The sequence below is a fragment of the Spinacia oleracea genome, chromosome 5, assembly GCF_020520425.1.
Source record: "Spinacia oleracea cultivar Varoflay chromosome 5, BTI_SOV_V1, whole genome shotgun sequence".
Taxonomy (NCBI): domain Eukaryota; kingdom Viridiplantae; phylum Streptophyta; class Magnoliopsida; order Caryophyllales; family Amaranthaceae; genus Spinacia; species Spinacia oleracea.
This window is the reverse complement of record NC_079491.1, coordinates 11,008,414-11,028,043: the sequence shown is the minus strand read 5'-3', so window position 1 is coordinate 11,028,043 and position 19,630 is coordinate 11,008,414. Positions and strand designations below refer to the sequence as shown.

At 35.6% G+C, this 19,630-nt stretch overlaps 2 protein-coding genes across 3 annotated transcripts; one reads left to right on the top strand and one right to left on the bottom strand.

Moving 5' to 3' along the window:
- Nucleotides 1-647: 647 nt before the first annotated feature.
- On the top strand, nucleotides 648-12,955 carry LOC110799612 (FHA domain-containing protein DDL). 2 transcript variants are annotated; one of them, XR_008922097.1, is made up of 12 exons: nucleotides 648-875; nucleotides 3,146-3,772; nucleotides 6,216-6,244; nucleotides 6,451-6,517; nucleotides 6,719-6,776; nucleotides 8,018-8,110; nucleotides 11,090-11,204; nucleotides 11,278-11,325; nucleotides 11,861-11,906; nucleotides 11,994-12,064; nucleotides 12,205-12,428; nucleotides 12,551-12,955. XR_008922097.1 is itself a non-coding variant. In XM_022004897.2 (11 exons), exons 2-11 carry the CDS (start codon nucleotides 3,146-3,148, stop codon nucleotides 12,239-12,241), a joined length of 1,191 nt encoding a protein of 396 aa, XP_021860589.1. In that variant the 5' UTR covers nucleotides 648-875; the 3' UTR covers nucleotides 12,242-12,955. The 2 variants fall into 2 exon arrangements, 1 of the variants encoding a protein (XP_021860589.1); XM_022004897.2 differs by having other exon boundaries at nucleotides 12,205-12,955.
- Nucleotides 12,956-14,141: 1,186 nt separating this feature from the next.
- On the bottom strand, nucleotides 14,142-18,414 carry LOC110799602 (uncharacterized). Its single transcript, XM_022004885.2, has 5 exons — nucleotides 18,256-18,414; nucleotides 16,583-16,740; nucleotides 16,367-16,476; nucleotides 14,481-14,623; nucleotides 14,142-14,388 (listed from the first exon to the last, which is right to left on the bottom strand). The coding sequence occupies exons 2-5, from the start codon at nucleotides 16,728-16,730 to the stop codon at nucleotides 14,346-14,348; spliced, it is 444 nt and encodes a 147-aa protein (XP_021860577.1). The 5' UTR covers nucleotides 16,731-16,740; nucleotides 18,256-18,414; the 3' UTR covers nucleotides 14,142-14,345.
- Nucleotides 18,415-19,630: the final 1,216 nt, after the last annotated feature.

The window sequence follows — 19,630 nt, the reverse complement described above, 5'->3', positions numbered from 1 at the left end:
GAAGTTTCAGGGGATGGGTTCACTTTTTTCTTTTTCTTTCTCTTTCTCTCTCTAAGTTTTCCTTTGCCTCTCATGACTCTTTTTACGAAGGAACTTAGTACATAAGATATTGTATATGATCGATAGACTTCATGAGACTTAAGGAACCTACTCCCTCCGTCCCGCAATACTCGACCCGGTTTGACCGGCACAGAGTTTAAGGGACTTGAATTGACTTATTTAATTTAATAGGTAGTAGTTGATAGTGGGGTATTATTTTAATGTAGTTAGTGGGAGGTGTGTTAAGAGGTGGGGTTGGGGGAGAGTAGGGGTTGGATTTTTAATTATTTTTTGTATGGAGTAGGGGGTAGGTGAGTTAATAGGGGTGGAGTGAGAAATAATATAATATTGTTAGAATATTTCCATTTTTAGAAACAGGTCAAGTATTAAGGGACGACCCGATAAGGAAAACAGGTCAAGTATTCCGGAACGGAGGAAGTACAATATTACGGAGTACAAGAATACGAAACAAAGCATATACGTACTTCGTATGTTTAGTTAATGGGTACTTTTTTTTTGCGACGGAGCGCGCAGGGAAAGAGGGAGTACTTTGTACAATTTGTTTTAGGAGTGAAGTGAGGTTTATTATTCAAGATCCTGATTAATGTTTATTTTCCTTCTTATGAAAACTAAAAATAAAAACCAAAAATAAAAACGTATACATAGTTTTTTGACAGAAGTGACAGGTGTGTGTCTCGGAGCTTGAAGCATGTCCAAATTCCAAATGGCCAAACTTCTCTGATCCTCTCTCACACCTTGCGCCCGTGCGGCAACCCCGTCTTCCGGCGTCAGCTCGCAGCCCCGCCGCACTTCTTGTCTCACTGCCCAAGTCGCCGGTATTTTGTTCTGAAACCTAACTCGTATATTGGTTCTTTTAATTTCTCTTATACATATAATGATATAGAATTAGTTTTGAATATGGGTAATCTTGTTTTGCCCTAATATGCTAATACATATTGGTATTCATTGTTTTAATTGTGGTTATTAATGGTTTCTTTGTGTTAATTTATTTTAGAGTGATTAGTTGATTGTTTTTGACTTGGGATTGTTTGAATTGGATGTTTTACTCTTGTAGTGTTGATGTGTTTTGGAAGAGACAATGATTTTAACTAATTGGGTTCTGGATGAATTCTGGGGAAGCATCAATTTATTTATTTTCAATTCAAGGATGAGTTTGAGTTTTATTCAGAGGTTGTGTGAATGTTTTTCTGTTTGATGAGTATTAACTCAATCAGGCATTGTTACTCGATCAGGTCTAAGTGTATTGAGTTTCGGCTTTATGGTGTTATGAACTTTGGCTTCATTGGTGTACTTAGCCTATTTAGGTGTAGCGGGTTTTACTTTTCTCGTTGGAATGAGTTTCGGATTCATGGTATAATGAGCTGTAGCTTCTGTTTATACTTCTTATAACATATGATTATTAATGGTATAGTTAAATACGGAGTATTGACTTGTGAAATGCTGGAGCTTAGAAGCTGAAGAAATTTGTTGTAATTCAAATTGCTATTGAACTGTAGTCTATCCCAATTTGTTTATTGTAAACTTCTCAGCTGCAAGCATAACATCAAATTTCTACCCTCTTAATTTTGAATTTGTAGCCTGAAATTAGCTATCTGCTAGTAATTGCACGGTTTAAAATTTAATATATTAAGAATCAAATATATCAATGTTTTAATCCCGTTGTCTAATCTCTCTAGCTTAAGAAAATAAGTTTCAGATTCAATGAATCCAAATAAGTTCTCATGCATCATGTCCAATCAGGTTGATAAGGTCCAATAGTTCTATTCAAGTCAAATAAGTTTACTCTCTCAAGGTTTCTCTCTTACAATCAGGTACATTAAGTTTCAATCAGGTCAACATGCTTAATCAGGTCCAATAATTCCATGTACGTCAATCATGTTTAATTAGATCCAGGTCCATTAAGTTCAGTTCATATAAGTTCAAGTCCCTTCATGTAACACACCATCAATCTTCATTTGCTACTCTTTGATGGTTTTGTTGTTGACACGTGCTTTAAAATATTAAATTTACAGTTGCGGCCTTTATTGTTAGAAAATTACGATATTCATTTGGATTTATCATACTCGTTAAGGTGGTCTAATCTATGAGATTGGAACCAAATTTATTTCCAAATGAGTGGCTAATCGTTTAATTAGTAGATCTCTTCATTATTTGACTCAATTTTTGGTTTATTATTCCAAGATATATCCTCAACTTAAATATCAAAAACTTTACACTTTTTCTCACAACCTTCAAGTTCTTTCTCCTCGGTCTTTCTGGGTTTCACCATTAAAGTCCAAGTTTTCCCTTTTTTAAAAAGAAGCATTGATTTTTATAAAGCCCAAGTTGTTGCTTGGCTCTCCGTGTTTCATATTTCATATATTGATTGTCTCTTATTTCATCATATTTTTTTAACTATTTGCATGCACCTTAAAAATTATTAAAAATTATTAATATAATCTATGTACGGAGTACTATGTTTTTTTGTAATCTATGTACGGAGTACTATTTTTTTTATAATTTTAAAAAAATATACTATTTAATATTTATATTAAAAGAGAGGCAAATCAGGGAGCGACATTTGTCAGCTCCACATCGATTTACCTCTCGTTTAGTATAACTAGTTTTAACCTGCGCTATGCACGGTTATATGTTTTAATCAAATTTACATAATATACTTTGATACAGAAGTTGAAGGGACAATAAACTAATTAATTATTCTACCAATGATGAAATATGATGTTATGAATGTAAGTAAGATTAATGAAAAACATATGGAGAGTCATGTAATATTTTTATTTTTTTCAAAGTAAAATTACGAATTCAAGGGTCAATCAATTAAAGAAAAAGAAAAAAATAGAAATCTAAGAAATGGACATGTGGCAAGTAAATAATTGTAAATATTAGTATAGATATATCGATTATAGTACTTTGTTTCGTTGGTAGCTGTCAGCATGTCAAGTATTTGTGTTATCGACCAGTGTGCTGTGTTTTAAGTTTTAACACTAAAGAAAACAATGAAAATGTATTGTTTTTTCTTATTATGTTTGCAAGTAAGAGTGTGGATACTCCCAGTTGACAATATATTTTTTGTTATGGTGTATAGATGAGTCCTTCGGTTACTCGAAAATCTCCAGCAGGGTACCGTTCATCAAGGCCCTCAGTCTCTCCAGAGAGGGATCATGGCGAACCTCGCAGAAGAAGAAGATCCCCTGCTGTGAGCTCTCCTCGTAGTAAGAGCCCACCCCGTAGAGAAAGATCCCCTGCTCGTCACAGAAATACTCACAGGGGTAGGGGTGGTTCTCCAGTGAGGGAGAGGCACTCATGCCACGTTAATTCACCCAAACGAGAAAATTCGAGTTCTTCTCTCCCAAGATCTCCATCACCTAGGACTAAACGTTTGAGGAGAGTTGAGGCTGAAAGGGATGCTGGAAAATCTTTCGAGAGGGAACACGAAAAAAATCATGGGAAGGGAAATGAAAAGTCTAAGCACGAGAGGAATCTTAAGGAAAGAGATTCCGGAAGGGAAGTTCCCAAGGATAGAAGGGAGCGGAAATCCGATAGAGAAAGGGAAAGAGATAGTGAAAAAGGAAGAGTTAGAGATGGTGCAGATGTTGAATCTTCTAGATCAAGACACCGGCAATCCGAGTCACCATCAAATCATCATCGTCATCACAGTCGGCACCATTCACACTCACCTCCACCAGCTTCTCGTTCAAGAGCTCGTGATGAGGTGTCTGGTGATATCCAAACCCTTACTAATTTTGACTTAATGCCTGATCATGATTTCTACTTATCTTTTTGCGCTTTTGAAACTGCAATCTGAATATATTAGTAACTAAGATCTTGTATAGATTCATTTGAGATGCTCTTTTGCCTACATATATGCTGATAGGTTTGGACGGTTGGTTATTGGTTTGGGTAAATTCCAAGTCGTTTAATTTTTAATGGGAATAAAGTGATAGATGGTTAGCATTCATGACTTATCCCTGGTCTGTCTGTTTAACAAAGTCTTTTCTTGTGTGCTCATCAAGCCATCCTTAATTGTCTCTAATGCATATCTGTCTGGGGTAAAAACACACTTAACAAATGGTGATATGGTAAAAGTATCCAAGTGCTTCCAATACAAGAAACGAAAAATGATGCATTTGAGTGCAGTTGTTTCAAATTTTTGGATTGCTATCAAATCCTTTGTTCGAGGAATTATGAAATGAGATTTTATAATTGAAGTAAATCTTTTATTTTCCAAAGACCTAAGGTGTGTGATGTGCATATGCATTTTGAATTCCTAAACCCACCTCCCTTTTCCCACACCACCACCTCTTAAAATTACCAAAAATAATTGTATCATGAGTGTATCCCTAATGGTAGAATTGGATGTTGAATTTCAAGATCATTTCCTAGAAATGAATAACACATTGGAACTACTCCATGATTCCGAATTTCCAACCACTACTTAAGGATCAAGGGTTGTGACAAAGAAGTCATTTTTGGATTTAGATAAAAACGTAGGATAGTAACGGAGGACTCATTTTTCAAAACTGCTGAGATTTATGGTAGGTAATGAATTATGTCTAACTGAAGATATAACATAATTGTTTGGGTTTTACTCATTAGTTTGAATGAAAAGGTAGTCATCTTTCTTGCCCATATATCTTCCACTTTTTGATAGGTTGCTATGCTAAATGTTTTTCTTTACGTGCAGGAGTTATTATATCATATATATGAGGCTTATTTTTTAGGATTTGTTTTTGATAATTACCACCTTTTAAAGTTCGGTTTTGAAACTTTCCACCTTACAATTTCTTTTTGAAAATACTACCTTTTACTTACCAAAAAGTTGAAAGAGGTGATAATTATCGAAAAAAGTTTGTAAGGTGGTAAGTTTCAACAACCAAACTTTAAAAGGCGGTAATTATCAAAAAATCCTTCAGATAATAATTAATTAATCTCACATGCACAACGCATATATACTAGGCTCACAATGTATGGTTAATTATGTAGTGTTGGCTTGTTAGCAATCAATACGTCGTTTATGTACCCGTTTTTTTAAACGAATTTATAATTCCAACCCAAATAACATATAGTTCAAATCCAAGTAACATATATAATAAAATATATCACTTATATATGCGTACATTGAAATCTTTCTCCATGTTCATTGGGTGCACAAGGCTTGCTCATTGGGTACCCCGTGAACATTGTGCACCCGGGTGTATATGTAATCCAAATTACAGTTAGCAATAATCGTAACGAGAACGGACAAGATTATTTCACAATCTTTCAAGAACTAATGCAAGAACTAATGCAAGAACTAATGCAACTCTTGCACTACTGGAAATTAAATATACCTTAAATGTGCTAGTAAATGTAGAATATCAATGCACGTAAAGAAATAATGAGGTCTTGGCCTAATAGTAAAGACTAAGAAAATGTGTATGATAGGAAAGAAGCTAGAATATCCCTTCCCCTATTGTTATTTGTAATGTCCTTGTGGCTCATTAGGATTAAAAAAATTAACAACTGACCTCAATCCTTCTTCATCTGTTCTTGTAACGCCCTTAACAAGTTCTACTTTATTGAACATGACGTCAAGAGTTAGGATCAAGCATTGATGTTTGGATTTGTTTATTTTTGTAAAGAAACATTATTTCTCAATGGGCGACTATGACATGACACTACGTCAATTGCTAATTAACAGTATCATATGGCGGCCAGGATAAGATTGATGAAATGACCATCTCTAATTCGGAAAAACAACACAAAGGCAATATTTATGCAAAAATACCGCATTCTTAGATGATGAATAGAGGAACTTAAAAACTTAATCAACATTCTTTCACACATTCTTTTTCCTTTTTTACATGTATATATTTTTTTATAATTACCACATTTTAAAGTTCGGTTTTTAAAACTTACCACCTTATAGAACCTTTTTGAAAATTACAACCTTTTATTTACCAAAAAGTTAAAGCTACCACCACTTAACGGAAAATCTAGCAGTTTCCGTTAAGTGGTGGTAACTTTTAACTTTTTAGTACAGAGTAAATAAAAGATGGTAATTTTCAAAGAAAGTTTTATAAGGTGGTAAGTTTCAAAAAGCGAACTTTTAAAGGTGGTAATTATCAAAAATCCTTTTTTTTTTTTTGTCTAAATTGATTTGTTTTCTATCTCAGGATGAAGAAAATAGAGGAGATGAACACAGGTGAGTATTTCAATGAATTTTTTTATTTTCTGAAAGTCTTGCCAGTTATTCTTTATCCAAGTTCTAGTCTAGATCAAAATTTCTCATTCTTTTTTCCTTTGATGGTACCGATTTGTACATTACCTTAGGAATTTCATATTGTTAGTTTCTTGCGAGTTAATTGATTTTTGGTGGAATTGCTTCTTCCTTTTGTCTTGCTTGAGCAGAGATGATGCTAGGGATGCTCTAGCAAAAATGGAGGCTACTGAACAGGCATTGACAACAAAGGAAAAGGTAAATTTAGCTCAGACCTTAGTATATATACACTCTATTCTCTTGATGGATTATCTTCTCTGTTTTTGGATACCTGCCTGTTAAAATTTCTTTTTGGGTACCCCGATGTAGTAAAATTGGTGCTCTATCTCAATAGTATTATGTTCTATGACTGATTGTTTAAATTTTCTGATTCAGTTTTATATTTGTTGCTATATGTAGCAAAAACCTTCATTTGAGCTATCAGGAAAGCTTGCTGAAGAAACCAACAGAGTAAAAGGTAACTGTCAATCCCTTAATTTAAAGCTTATTTTCTCTGGAATAGGGTTAGAAACTCTTTGGTTGTGCCATAGAAATTTGAATATTTTAAGTGGTTGAAACAATTTTGCTTAACCCTGTGTAACTGTGTTTTATATACAATTGATAACCAGTTATTATATTAATAAACATTAATGATCCACAGCTTAAGACTATACTTTTGTACCGTGTCATTTAATAGATCCACACTAGGCTTTTGTTAAGACACAGTAGAGCATTTCGGAATATGCTTAGGTAACTAGCTGCTTGAAGACTGGCCGGAAGGAAGGTTTGGGGAATAGTAGATGACTAGAATAAAAAAAGTGGGAAAGGGCGATCCAAGGAGGAGAAGGTGTGTGTGGGGGGGGGGGGGGGGGGGGGGGGGGGGGGGGGGGGGGGGGTGGCGGGGAGTGGATGAGTTCTTCTATAGTGAATGGGAGAAAAGGTTATATATTCATGATGGTGGGCTCTTATATTGACCTTTATGTTATGACTTATGTGTTTGCGTATTTGCATTAGCTCACAGAATCAAAACACTTGTTCGTGGAGTTTATATCAGAATAGCATATTCATTCAACATGCTTGTGCTAGTTAGAAAACAACTCAGCAAGTAGTTTGCCTATTGTTTTTGGATGCAGAAGTAGTTTGACTGTCAAATACAGAGTAGCTAGTTAACCCACAAATTCAGAGCTGTATTAGATCCCTTGAAAATGACTTCCAACATTTCGATTTATGGATTTTATGTGGAAAGGTTTTTGGCTTGGTTTAGTCTAATGCTTTCTAATCACTTTTAGTGATCCGTATTCTACCATGATCCCGACTTATCACAAGGGGGCAGTGGACTTAGACTAATAAAATTGACATTGTGTAGAAATGAGGAAACCAGGATTATGACTGCCTACGAGGAGGAAATCAAATCCTTCTAATTCTGAAAATCAGAGCTATTCACGTCCAGTATCCAATCATCAATCGGACACTTTGGTATAGCGAAGTATGTACATGTGCATGACAATGAAATGAGATATATAGGCTAACCTTTATTTTAAAACTGTAAATAGTAAAAAATACCAATTTTATCCTGGGGAGAATTGTGTCCATTTACTTTCTAAAAACCAAATCTGGAAAATATTGGATTTTTTTATTGTATTTTACGAGAACTTATTCTTATCTGCTTACCTGTTGCTACAGTTCTTTTTCTTCTAATGTGATGTTTTACTATGGCAGGTGTTACTCTGCTTTTCAACGAACCTCCTGATGCTAAGAAACCTAATGCAAGATGGCGCCTGTATGTTTTTAAGGGTGGTGAAGTGTTAAACGGTAGGTTGGAAAGAGCTGTTCATCTTATTCTATCTTTGTTGTAGGGTAATGTGGATATATATATATATATATATATATATATATATATATATATATATATATATGTGCTGTCGTTTTTGCTTATTGCAAACTTTCTTACCTTTCTATTTTGATGTTTTAATATTGGACTATGTTTGACCTAGACTTATTCGAACTTCCTAAGAGTTGAAAACTAACTCCTTTAAACCGCACAAATCCTGATGTCGACACTGTCTATTTAGGAATTGATCTTGGGGTACCAGTCAAGTGCACTTTTGAGCTGTATGCCATTTACATGATCTTTCTTATCAAAAAAATAAAACTACAAACATTTATATGATCTTATCACAACACCCTATGTTACTTGAACTCATCATTTTACCTCAAGCACTTATTTTGTGTGGTTGACACTCTTAATTGGGCAAAGCTGCATACACCTTTACACTGACCAAAATTTTATAAGAGGGCCAATTTTGACACCTACACACTAACACACGTATCCAGGGTGTCCAACATTAGTAGCCTTATATTGAAAACATAGTCGATTTCCATCTTCTTTTAACATAAAAGGTTAATTTATTTTCATGGGTCTTGGCATATATCGTTGCTTAAATCCTGTCTTTTATCTCAGACAACTTACTTAAAAAGTGACAGCTATTTTTTTTTCTTTGGATTGGGTGTAGGGTGTGGTGGGGTTGCGTCTTGCGGCATTAGATTTTTCTTAGCAACGTAGCAGATAGTAACTCTTCAGAATAACTTCATGAAATCATTTTGTTAGTTGATCATATTAGTTGATCATTTGATCTGTTTGGTGCGTTTGCAATTTTGCATCGGTCCATATGATGGCAGAGTCTTTGATTGCCTTCTTTTATATATTATGATTATATTATCGGGGAGTGAAGTCCTACATATAAAAAGATATTCAGATGTCTTAAACTGAGCCACGTTTTCAGGTATTTGGCTGTGCATGTAGGATTTAGTTAAAAATCGTTTACTGATAGTATTAGAATGTTGAGGCGTGATGTTGGTTGAGAACGTGTGTAATTTCTAGTTTGGGGGGGGGGGGGGGGGCGGGGGGTGAAGGCCTACATATAAAAAGTTGACTACTTGGATGTCCTATCCTGAGCCAGTTTTTAGGTATTTGGCTGTGCATGTAGGATTTAAGTTCTAAATCATCTACTGATGGACTGATGGTATTAGACTGTTGATATCTCAAGACTGTTGGATCAGAACGTGTGTAATATCAAGTTCTGAATTGGAATTGGAGTGAGAAAGGTCTTGAGAGAATGGAAGATGGCGTTGAGAGACTTGGGTGGATGACTAACTAGTGGATGACTAACTAACCTGGATGGGCATTCTAGGAGTATTTTATCACCTGCACACTAGCTCACATGAGCTGCCCGGATGGGTTTCTGTTGTTCAAGTGACTAAGTGAGTAACGAGTGGAGAATTTTGAAGAGCGAAAGTGTGCAGAGTTGATAAAATTTGCACTCTAATGATGTGAGGGAAACCCTGAAATAGTGATTGTATAGCCCTTAGGTAGTGACAATTGAACCTTAGAGGTTAGGTAATGATTTCTTCCAATCAACCCTCATTTAGTTGCCTTCACAATTGCCATGATGGAATTTTGCTGATGTACTCCTCTTGCCCTGTGTGGACCACTCCTTATTAAAGCTGCACATTGGGATAGACAACTGTCTGACTAATATTATGCTGTATCCGCTATGAGCTGGTTACAAGAGGGGTTGGTGACACAAGTGGCTCCTGGAATGGATGGTTAGACACCTTGGACTGTTGGGCCATAAGACCGTTAAGGATAAGATGCCCAGACATCATGGGGCAGTTTAGTTAGGAATCAGCAAATATTTCTTCTTTTATGTGAGCTCGAAGACCGCCAAGAAAGATCCTTCCCGCACTTAAGAAAAATAAAAAGTCCCAAATATTTAGCTATCCTTTTCTACCCTTTTAATAATTAGGGATAAATTTCCTTGTTTTGGGTTCCATCTGTTCCCTTTTGGAATGAGGTTAGGTATATTGGTGAATTTAATTGAAAATCCTTCTACAGTCCCCTAGAAGACACAAGACAGGCGCTTCACTTGCTTGAGATTCTCAGTCTTGTGAGCCTCTTTGTTTTCCAAAACTGGCGTCTGTTTCCCAAAGAGATCTTCCTAAATCTTGGAGCTTGATATTTTTGAAAGTCTTTTAACTTTTAAGCATATAGCTCTGTCCCATCTCTTGGTAAACAGCTTTTTCCTACCTTAAATTGTTGTCTCTTCAAGAGAGCACGTTGTTCTAACTCAACAGAAAGACACTTGGGAATTTTGTCCGAGTCTCTAATATGTCAACTTCAAGCTAGTCGTAGTATCATTCAGGAAAGGGTATCTATATCTGGAATGACTCTTTATGCTGGATTTTCCCTTTGGTGCTTGATTGTAGCCGTGTCAAAGTCAGATGGATCCATATTCAGTAGTATGATGCTTTCTTTTTGGAATTTTCCCATATTAAAGGCTTTACTATTCCTTATAGCAATCCGGTTTTAAGTGTCCAGTTGTCCACTTTCTTCTTTAGGAGGTACACCTTCTTTGGTTGTTTTAACATGTCCCATTACAGAAGTGAAATATTCAAGTAACATGGAGTATTGAGGAAGGAACACGCTTACAGGGGGTGACATGGAGCATATGCATGTTTATGAGGGTTGTGTTAGATTCTTGATAGCTTACAAAGTTTAAACTGGTGGAGATAGAAACTTAAGATAAGCAAAGACTCCAATTGAGGCCGAAAAGGGACTTGATGACAGAAAGATGGAAACTTTTGCTAGGATCTGCTAGCTTCTTTCTTGCTTTCAATTCCTAATGATTGCTCTTCAGAGTCTTTGCCATTTTCTCATTTCAGCATGCACTCCAATGCTTACTGCTTCCTGTGATGCTGGGTCCTGATGTAATTGCATCTCATTTATAACAGAGCCGCTTTACGTACATCGTCAGAGTTGTTACCTATTTGGAAGAGAGAGAAGGGTTGCTGACATCCCTACCGATCATCCATCTTGTAGCAAACAACATGCAGTCCTTCAATATCGGTAAGTTTATTACAAACAGTTTCTCCCCTATCTATCGTTTGGATCTTCTGTGACAAATTTTACTTTTGGTTAGGCAAGTTGAAAAAGAGCAACCTGACGGCATGTTGTCAAAGCAAGTAAGGTAAAGCACACATCTCATCTCCCTTGATCTGGAAATACTTTACAACTATTTTGTGGTAAATACTTCCCCCCCATAAAAAACAGATTACTTGCCTACTCTTTAATCATAGAAAATTATTCTGAAAACTAGTCCAACTTTTTCCCACATGACTTCCCTTCTATTTAGTTTCTAGTCCTTTGTATCATGTCATTTTCTTAATTCATGCATTAGTTATTTAGTTTGATGAGAAATGTCTAAAAAGCAGCAGCATTTTTTTGGTTAATTTTCAAGTTTGGAAAATCTAGATTATTGTAACCATATTAAATTAAGTTGCAAATCATATTTACTCTGTAAAATGAAAAATATAATTGCATGTTAATTAAAAAAATTGAAGAACCTCATTCAATTTTCTCCAAATTAGGATGATAATGAATTTGTCCTACTAATTTAGAAACATTGGAATGAACTCATTTTTGGAAATCGTTGTTTATTCTTATAAGCAGAGAGAAAATATTATGAAGTTGACCTCTAACAATCTTAACCTTGCCATTGACAGGCCGTACTTGATGGACCTTGGAAGTACAAATAAGACCTTCATTAATGTAAGTCATTTTTTTACCCTACATTTCCTCTGGTAAATTATGATGTTTGCTAAATGGCTTTACTCAGTCTGGTGCATTCAACTACAGGAGAGTCCAATTGAAGCTCAACGTTATTATGAGCTCCTTGAGAAGGATACCATAAAATTTGGCAATAGTAGGTAAGCTGTGATTTGGTTTTTACACGGTAGCCATTTCCTTTTTCAGTAGGCAGCATGTATCCTGCATCTTAAAATTTACTTCCTTGAAATATGTTTTTTTCATGAACGAATATCTTATCTGGGTTTCTGACTTTCCGCAGTCGAGAATATGTGCTGCTACATGAAAACTCCAATTAGTTGCTTCAGCTGGGGTTTTTGTTTGTCAATCACAAGTCTTGAGTACAAGAATTATCTTGGGATCCTCTCCCGGTGAATATTTCATTTCCAAGTTTTGTTAAATGTTGAGACTTGGAAGGGATTAATTCTATAAGGGAGAACCTGAATTCCGGAGTTGGATTATTAGCTATTGGATGAGTTAGTCCCTGTATGTTATGGATTGTATTTTGGCCACTTACTTATTTGTACAATCCATATGCTATGGAGTTGGATTATTAGCTAACTCCATTCACATAATCCGAAAGTGTAAAGCTCTCATCACTCGTTCAGGTTGGGAGGTTACAATAGGACCGTTACAGGGGAGCTAATCGAGCAGCAGATTGGTTAGCTAATTGCGTTGACTCAGAGCAGAAATTGGTCATGTTTGAGGCGGTCCCGAAAGTCCTTCATGCTGTTTTATTGGAGGAGATAAGCGGATTGGCATGGCCAACAATTGTGCTGAAGATGGCTCGTGGGTTGGCTTGAGTAGCTGGGCAGTTGGTGTTTAGTTTATTTGCTATAGGTTTTTATTTCTGTTGTTTTTATTTTCGTATGTTTTCTGTTTGTTTTGGGTTTCTTCCCCCCTTAATCACCAAAAATAAAAAAGATTATTAGTTGTTGGACGGGTTAGTCCCCCTAAGTGGATTGTGTCTACTTCGCCTCTTCAATGGCATTTTTGCTGATTTTCTTACTAAATGCATGTTGTTGAATCAAGGTCATCCGGTGCTTTTACGTGACTAACTATTTGGGTTATATATTCCAAACTGCCTAAAATGATCAATTTTTTTTTTTGAAAGGATATGACCATCTTATACATTTCCCAAAAATTTAGGAGTTTTAAAGCCGTGTCCCGAAATCACCAAATTTTATATAGGCAAATTTGCCAAAATAACCTTTTATAATCCGTTTTTTTGTGAGAAATAACCTTTTAAACAATTTTTTGCGAAAAAAGAACTTAAAGTAAAAAAAAAAAACTTGCGACAGACAACTATTTTGGATTTTCTGGCGCTGACCACTCGACGTTTGACTCGCCGGTTTTGCTAACTTCACTCCTTTTCCCTCCAACTTTTCACCTTAAAACCAAAAATCAGCAAAAACCAAAATTAAGTGTCGGCAGTCAAGCCGTGGCAGCTCAAGCTTGTTTAACAACCATCCAAATTCGAATTGGTTCCTGGTCCTAGTTAGAGACCATTGTGTTCGTGTCGGCAGTCCAGCAAAGGGGCAAAGTAATGGACTTTGTCTTTCCATCACGAAAGAAACGCTTTGCCCGCTCCCTCTCCCTCTCCATGTCCACTAGCGCATGCGCCGCAGGAATGGGATAAACTATTGGAAAGCAAGGAATTATTCCACCTGGAAGACGTCGAATTGAGAGTTTATGCCTATATCCCCCTATCGGGCGAGCAGTAGCTGCAATGGAAGAATGGTACACTTGTACAACTAGATGTTACTAAGCTTTTTTCCATCCGTGATAGTGAGCTTGATAGTTTTCCTCTATCCGGTGACTCTATAAAAATTCAATTGACCACAAAGGGAGCCCGCGGTTCCACCCAATATGCCTCTAGAGGCCTTATGTAGTCCATGGAAAACATCCAAACTTCTAACCTTTTTGGACCCGAAAAAGTCACTATCATCCAAGGAAAAGGCTAAAATACACCATTTTGGACCAAGTTTAGAGATTTTCATGACCGGTCTCAGAAATTCCCAAAACTCAAGAGACCAGACCATCTAGTGTAAGCATCATACGTCCATGCAGACATGCTCTCTAAAAGATGGGGGTGAGTCATTCCTGCTACTTTTGGAATTTATAGGGTTTAGGGTTTAGGCATTGTGATTGCATACATGCCCTCGCCTTTTGTCCATCATGTTCAACATAACGGTGAAGTTAAATCAGCAAAACAGAGTTGTAATATGTATTAGAAGGAGAAAAATGAAGTATATCACAGGTCAGTGTTACTTGAACACGCAGATATCCAGCTACAAACATCCATAGTCTTATCATAGAGCATCTGAAAATACGGTAATTACTTATTCCCAGCAGCACAATCTTTCATTTTTAGATGGATATAAGTAACGTTGTCAACTTCTATTAGCCCCTCCGACCTTCGCACAATACTATGTGGTAACCATGCCTGAATCATCAAAATTAGCGATGACAAGTTTGAGAGAGGGAAGAAGAGAATAAAATTGGTAAGTCAGACAGAATAAGGGTTTGAATAATTACGTAGATTTGAATGCTGGACTTGTGGCTCCTATAGCAGTGCTGAAAGCAACCTCCTGAAATGGGCCGGCCATCTTTCCTCGTGGAAACCATCCTAGATCCCCGCCCCTTTTGCCAGAAGGACATTCCGAGTATTGCATTGCCAACTGAAAACAAAAATAAAGCAGTAATGCGTAAGCCGTACAATGGAAATATATTACAAAATACATCCAAGTAACGTTGTCAAATTTCATACTTATGTAACATATAATTAGACCTAGTTATTTGGTGGGTCGGGTCAGGGTCAAAAGCGGGTCGGTAATGAAAGAGTCAATTATAACAGGTAAATAATGAGCGGGTCAAAGTGGGTCGTGGGTCAGTAGCGGGCCAATAATAAACGAGAAGGAAAAATTAAAAAAAAGTCGTATGCAAATACAAGTGAATATGAAGCTATCCATATAATTTTTTATATCATAACTATTTTAGTTTTCAAAATTATTGTGTTAAAAGTTTGACCCTATATTGCCCCTTTCCAATAAGAGGTCTATACAATAATAAGTTAATAACCCTATTAACTTCACCCAAACCCTATACCCATTGGGCTATTGTCCAATAACCAGGTCTCCATATAATTCATAATTGTCATTCGAAACCACGATGCACATCATGGTCCCGGACTCCCCGGTGTAGGATATAATAATTGGCCAAATGCAAAGGTGTTCTCCATCTTTCAGAAAACCTAACACTCCTGTTTCAGTAAAATGCTTAATTTTGCAGAGGTTGGTTCTCTATACTTGGAATACGAGGAAAACAGGAAACAAGTAACAAACACCACAATACCAGACAAACTACCATCAACTTATATAAATATATACCAATCGTGGCTAGTGAGGTACCTATAGACCAAGAGTCTTTAAACTATATGTCGTGCAGCTCGTGCTCATTTAAAGCAAATATCATTATGACCAGGTAACGAGGTGATGGCAGTATAAACGACTAAACGAGTCTCATCAACCCCACTCCAACATATTTACACAAAGATCTGTATATTTCAAATTTTAAAGGCGTTATCTTTTACTACAAAAGTCCGCTGTGTGGTTTCTTCCATGTGACAGAGACAAAACGACAAAAATCACTTCTCCGTGTAATACATTATATGTTTAAATGAGAATTGATTTGTAATGTTTGCGTACCTTTCAAAGTAAAACAAAACGACACCAGAAAGAGATATCTACACTCACATCCAAGACATCTCACTACTTAAGTCACCAAATCAATGAGATACCTAAATTTTTGCTAGTTATTCAATAAAATAGGTAATTTGACAAAAAAATATCTTTTACTTTGCCCAGTTATTCAAATACTGATTATGTAAAAAATATATATACTTCGTATATGTTTTTTGTCCAAAAAGTCAAGAAATCACCACCATTGAGTATTTAACAGGAGTCATAGAGCTGTCAAAACTTCGTTAAGGATCCACTGGTCTCATTTCCATTGGTCGACATATAAACTTTTTTATTTTCATTTTCAAATGGGTACTTATCTGTATCACTGGTTAAATAAAGGGTAGTTTTTGGTGATTGGTGAATTTTCCCCTATAATAAGTGGAGTATACTATTATATCTACCCAAAACTCAGCTGGGAATATATTTTTGCACAACCCAAAACTTGTTGCTCCTGCAACTAATTTAACACTCCAAGGTCTTTCAGTTACCCTGTCTTTATATAACTAGCACTGCCTTTGCATTTTAAACAGAAAACCATCAAGCAATCATACTACGGCTCACTGCTTGTGCTACTGTTTCCCACCGGTCACCATTACTCATGACAACCATATCAAACTTGTGCATTACCCGAATATAAAAAATTGTGAAACCTTAAATCTTGAACAGTTTATTTGAACATACCTTTCCAAACTCAGCTGGCGGAACCTTATCCCCACTGTCAAGCCAGCCTTCTTGTAGTTTCTGGTATACCTCAGTAATTTTCCCTTGTTTCTCACATAATATATGCCTAGCTGAAAAAAAGATAAACCAAAAACACGAGTTTAGTTACAGTGAAAAATGACAACTACACACACGGTGATAGGAAGGCAAGACAAGAGAGTGAAAAATGCAGCTTACCTTTAACAAAATTGCAAGTTCCAAGCTTGTCTCCCTTTCCACCCTTTGAAGCGCCCTTATCCTTAGCACCCTCGTCGCTGGCACCGGCTGCTTGTTTTCCCTTACCTTTTCCAGCAGGCTCCTTTTTCTTCGCGTCCCCCTTTCCCATAACTAAGAACCTAATGGTAAAAAGTTAAATAAAATAAATAAAACAAATGCATTTCATCGGTAAGGTATTGCGAAAATGTTTCAGTATACATTTAATTTTCACTATCTTTCACTTTTGTTATTCTATTACCACCTGTCCAGCAGTCCTCCACAAGTCCACAATCAATAGAGGATCTTAAAATACAGGGCGGACCTAGTAACCTTTCTGATGAGGGATCCCTGCTGGCTTAGTTATTTGATTGGAATTCGGTTCGTTAAAATTTGAAAAGTACTTCTAACTTTTAAGTAAGGACTATGTCCATTTCTGATGGAGCCAAAGATTCATCTGCTCTTATGGGTTTGGGATACAATGGACTAAATCAAAATGGCTCTCAAAACCACTTTGCTTCCTTTCCATGAAGTAGAAGTTGGTCATCCTGTTATAGCTTAACAACCTCTCTGCAATCATAGGGGTAAGGTTGCGTACTTACGACCCCTCTTACTACGCTTGTAGGGGGGAGCCTCTTTGAAGCACTGGGGTAACGATAATTAAGACTTCTGACTAAGGACAAGCAATTGTCCAGTTTGGTTCACAAATCACAAATGTAAAGCACAAGGTAAAGAAAAATGCGAAGTGTGACCATGTCGGATTTTTTTAAAAAAATTGTTGGCTGAACATATGATCTCATAATAACCCCCATCCTAAAACAGATGTGACCTTTCACAGACCATAAAATTTACTTTAATTTGGTCAGCTTGAAGCTGAATAATTCCAAGTAGCGGGAGTAACTCTAATAATGCCAGAGGGATAATGCCAAAGGATCTTGTATATAAACTTCACACACACAACAACCTGCCTCTATTAAACATTTTCGGCAAGATTCCTTTCAATGTTTCGTGTCCCATCATCACGCCATATTGCTCATAAAAATGTCTTCTAAAGTCAGCATAAGTATTCAAGCTTACCCATCTCCTGATATCTAAGCAACTAATTCGAAAGATTGCTCTTTTAAGCAGAACACCATTCTTCAAGAAGCGTGAAAATTAACCATCACTGATTGCACATCACTGATTACACTACAACGTCGACAATTAATGGGAAGAATAAGGGTTTATACTTGTCCAAATTCACTTCTAAATTACTAACACCAGATTTAACAAGAAAAGAACCTCTCAATTCCAATATCACTATCTTCTAAACAATCCTAAACAAAAATACACCCATCATATATTGCAATTCCTTCACCATAACCAACTTACTATAGACCCCTAAAAATATCAAAACCATCCAGAATTTTGTGGACTTGGTAAGAAAAGTTAATTGAAGCAATCATGGAAATTGTTTGATTTATAATTAACACAAACAACAAATATAAACAAACAAAAAAAGCCCCAAACAAGAATACAGGAAACTCTAATTTACAAACCCAACTTTTGTTTTCTTTAAATAAATAAACCAAACATGAATCTTCAATAAAATAAAAACTAAAGCATAACCCAAATCACAAATTAACTAAGAGGAAGAGAGTAGAACAGAAAGGTCAAACCTTTATTGAATTAGAGCAACAATGAAAGAGATGATGAGTGAGAATGCAGGTGTGTGCTTCTAAGTTTTAATCGCGCTTTGCAGATTTTTCTGGAGATGAGGGATTTTAGCTTTCAACACACGAAGGAATATTTTGATGGGGTTTTACTTTTAGTAGGGCGAAACTGGAAGGGAAATAATAAAAATAATAATAATAATAAAAAGGAAAAAAAAGCTAGAATTAATTAGCAGCCACAAATAAAAATAAAAATAAAAATGCTAAAATAACTACTCCTAGTTTTTTTTATCGGATTATATACGTAATTCGGTTGACAAGGGTGCACAATGAGCATGGTGAAACACAAATTGATAGCTATGAAAATTTATTATTAGTATTACTATATTAAAGTAGTTATCTTTAATTACTTCAATCATTTTAATGTGTAATCTTCATTTATTTGTGATATTGTTATTTTATTTAGGAAATTTTGGTATTTACTACCTTAAAAAACACCACTTTTATATTTACTAACTTGTGAAATTTTTATTTTAAATTACTACATTAAAGTTCCATTTTTTTTATTTAGGAGTACCACTTTACAGCTTTCTCATTTTACAATTAAGATATCTATTTCGTTTCTTAATTGTTTAAAGTGATTCAAAGTTCATTATTTTCCTTTTTCTACAAGGATCTAATTGAGAACGGCATTTCAAAACAATTCTTTTGATAATTCATAAAAATTTTAAAATTTTACAAATAATATTAAATTCGTTTTACCTTTTAGATAATGTTAAAAGAAAGATATCTATGGAATCCTTACACATAAATGAGAAAAATGGGTTTTGAATCACTTTAAACGATTAAGAAAAGAAAGACGTATCTTAATTTTAAAATGAGAAAACTGTAAGTGGTAGTAAATAAAAAAAGGGGAATTTAACGTAGTAATTTAAAATAAAAATTTCATAAGGTAGTAAATACAAAAATGGTGTATTTTTAAGGTAGTAAATACCAAAAAAATCCCTTTATGTAATACACAATAACAACATTTTCTCTTGCAGAAGTATTATCTACAATTATTAAAAATAAGTGGATGATGTTAAAATTTGAATATAAAATGTCATTGTTTGATTACATGTCCTTCGTGTAGGAACAATGACTAGTAATAAACGATTAAACTTATCTCAACCAAGTCGTGGCGTGTATGAACACTACCCTAAAGTTGAATTTGCCCCGTTACGTACACACGGCCCATTGACAATCAACCTCCAGAGTTACACGACATCTATCTCGTTGGTGTAGTACAAAAAGATAGATTGAAAACGAAATTGAACGGTGCCCAAAACGAACCAGAGAAATAGTGTCTAGAAAGGAAAATTGAGAGTGATTATTTTTCTGT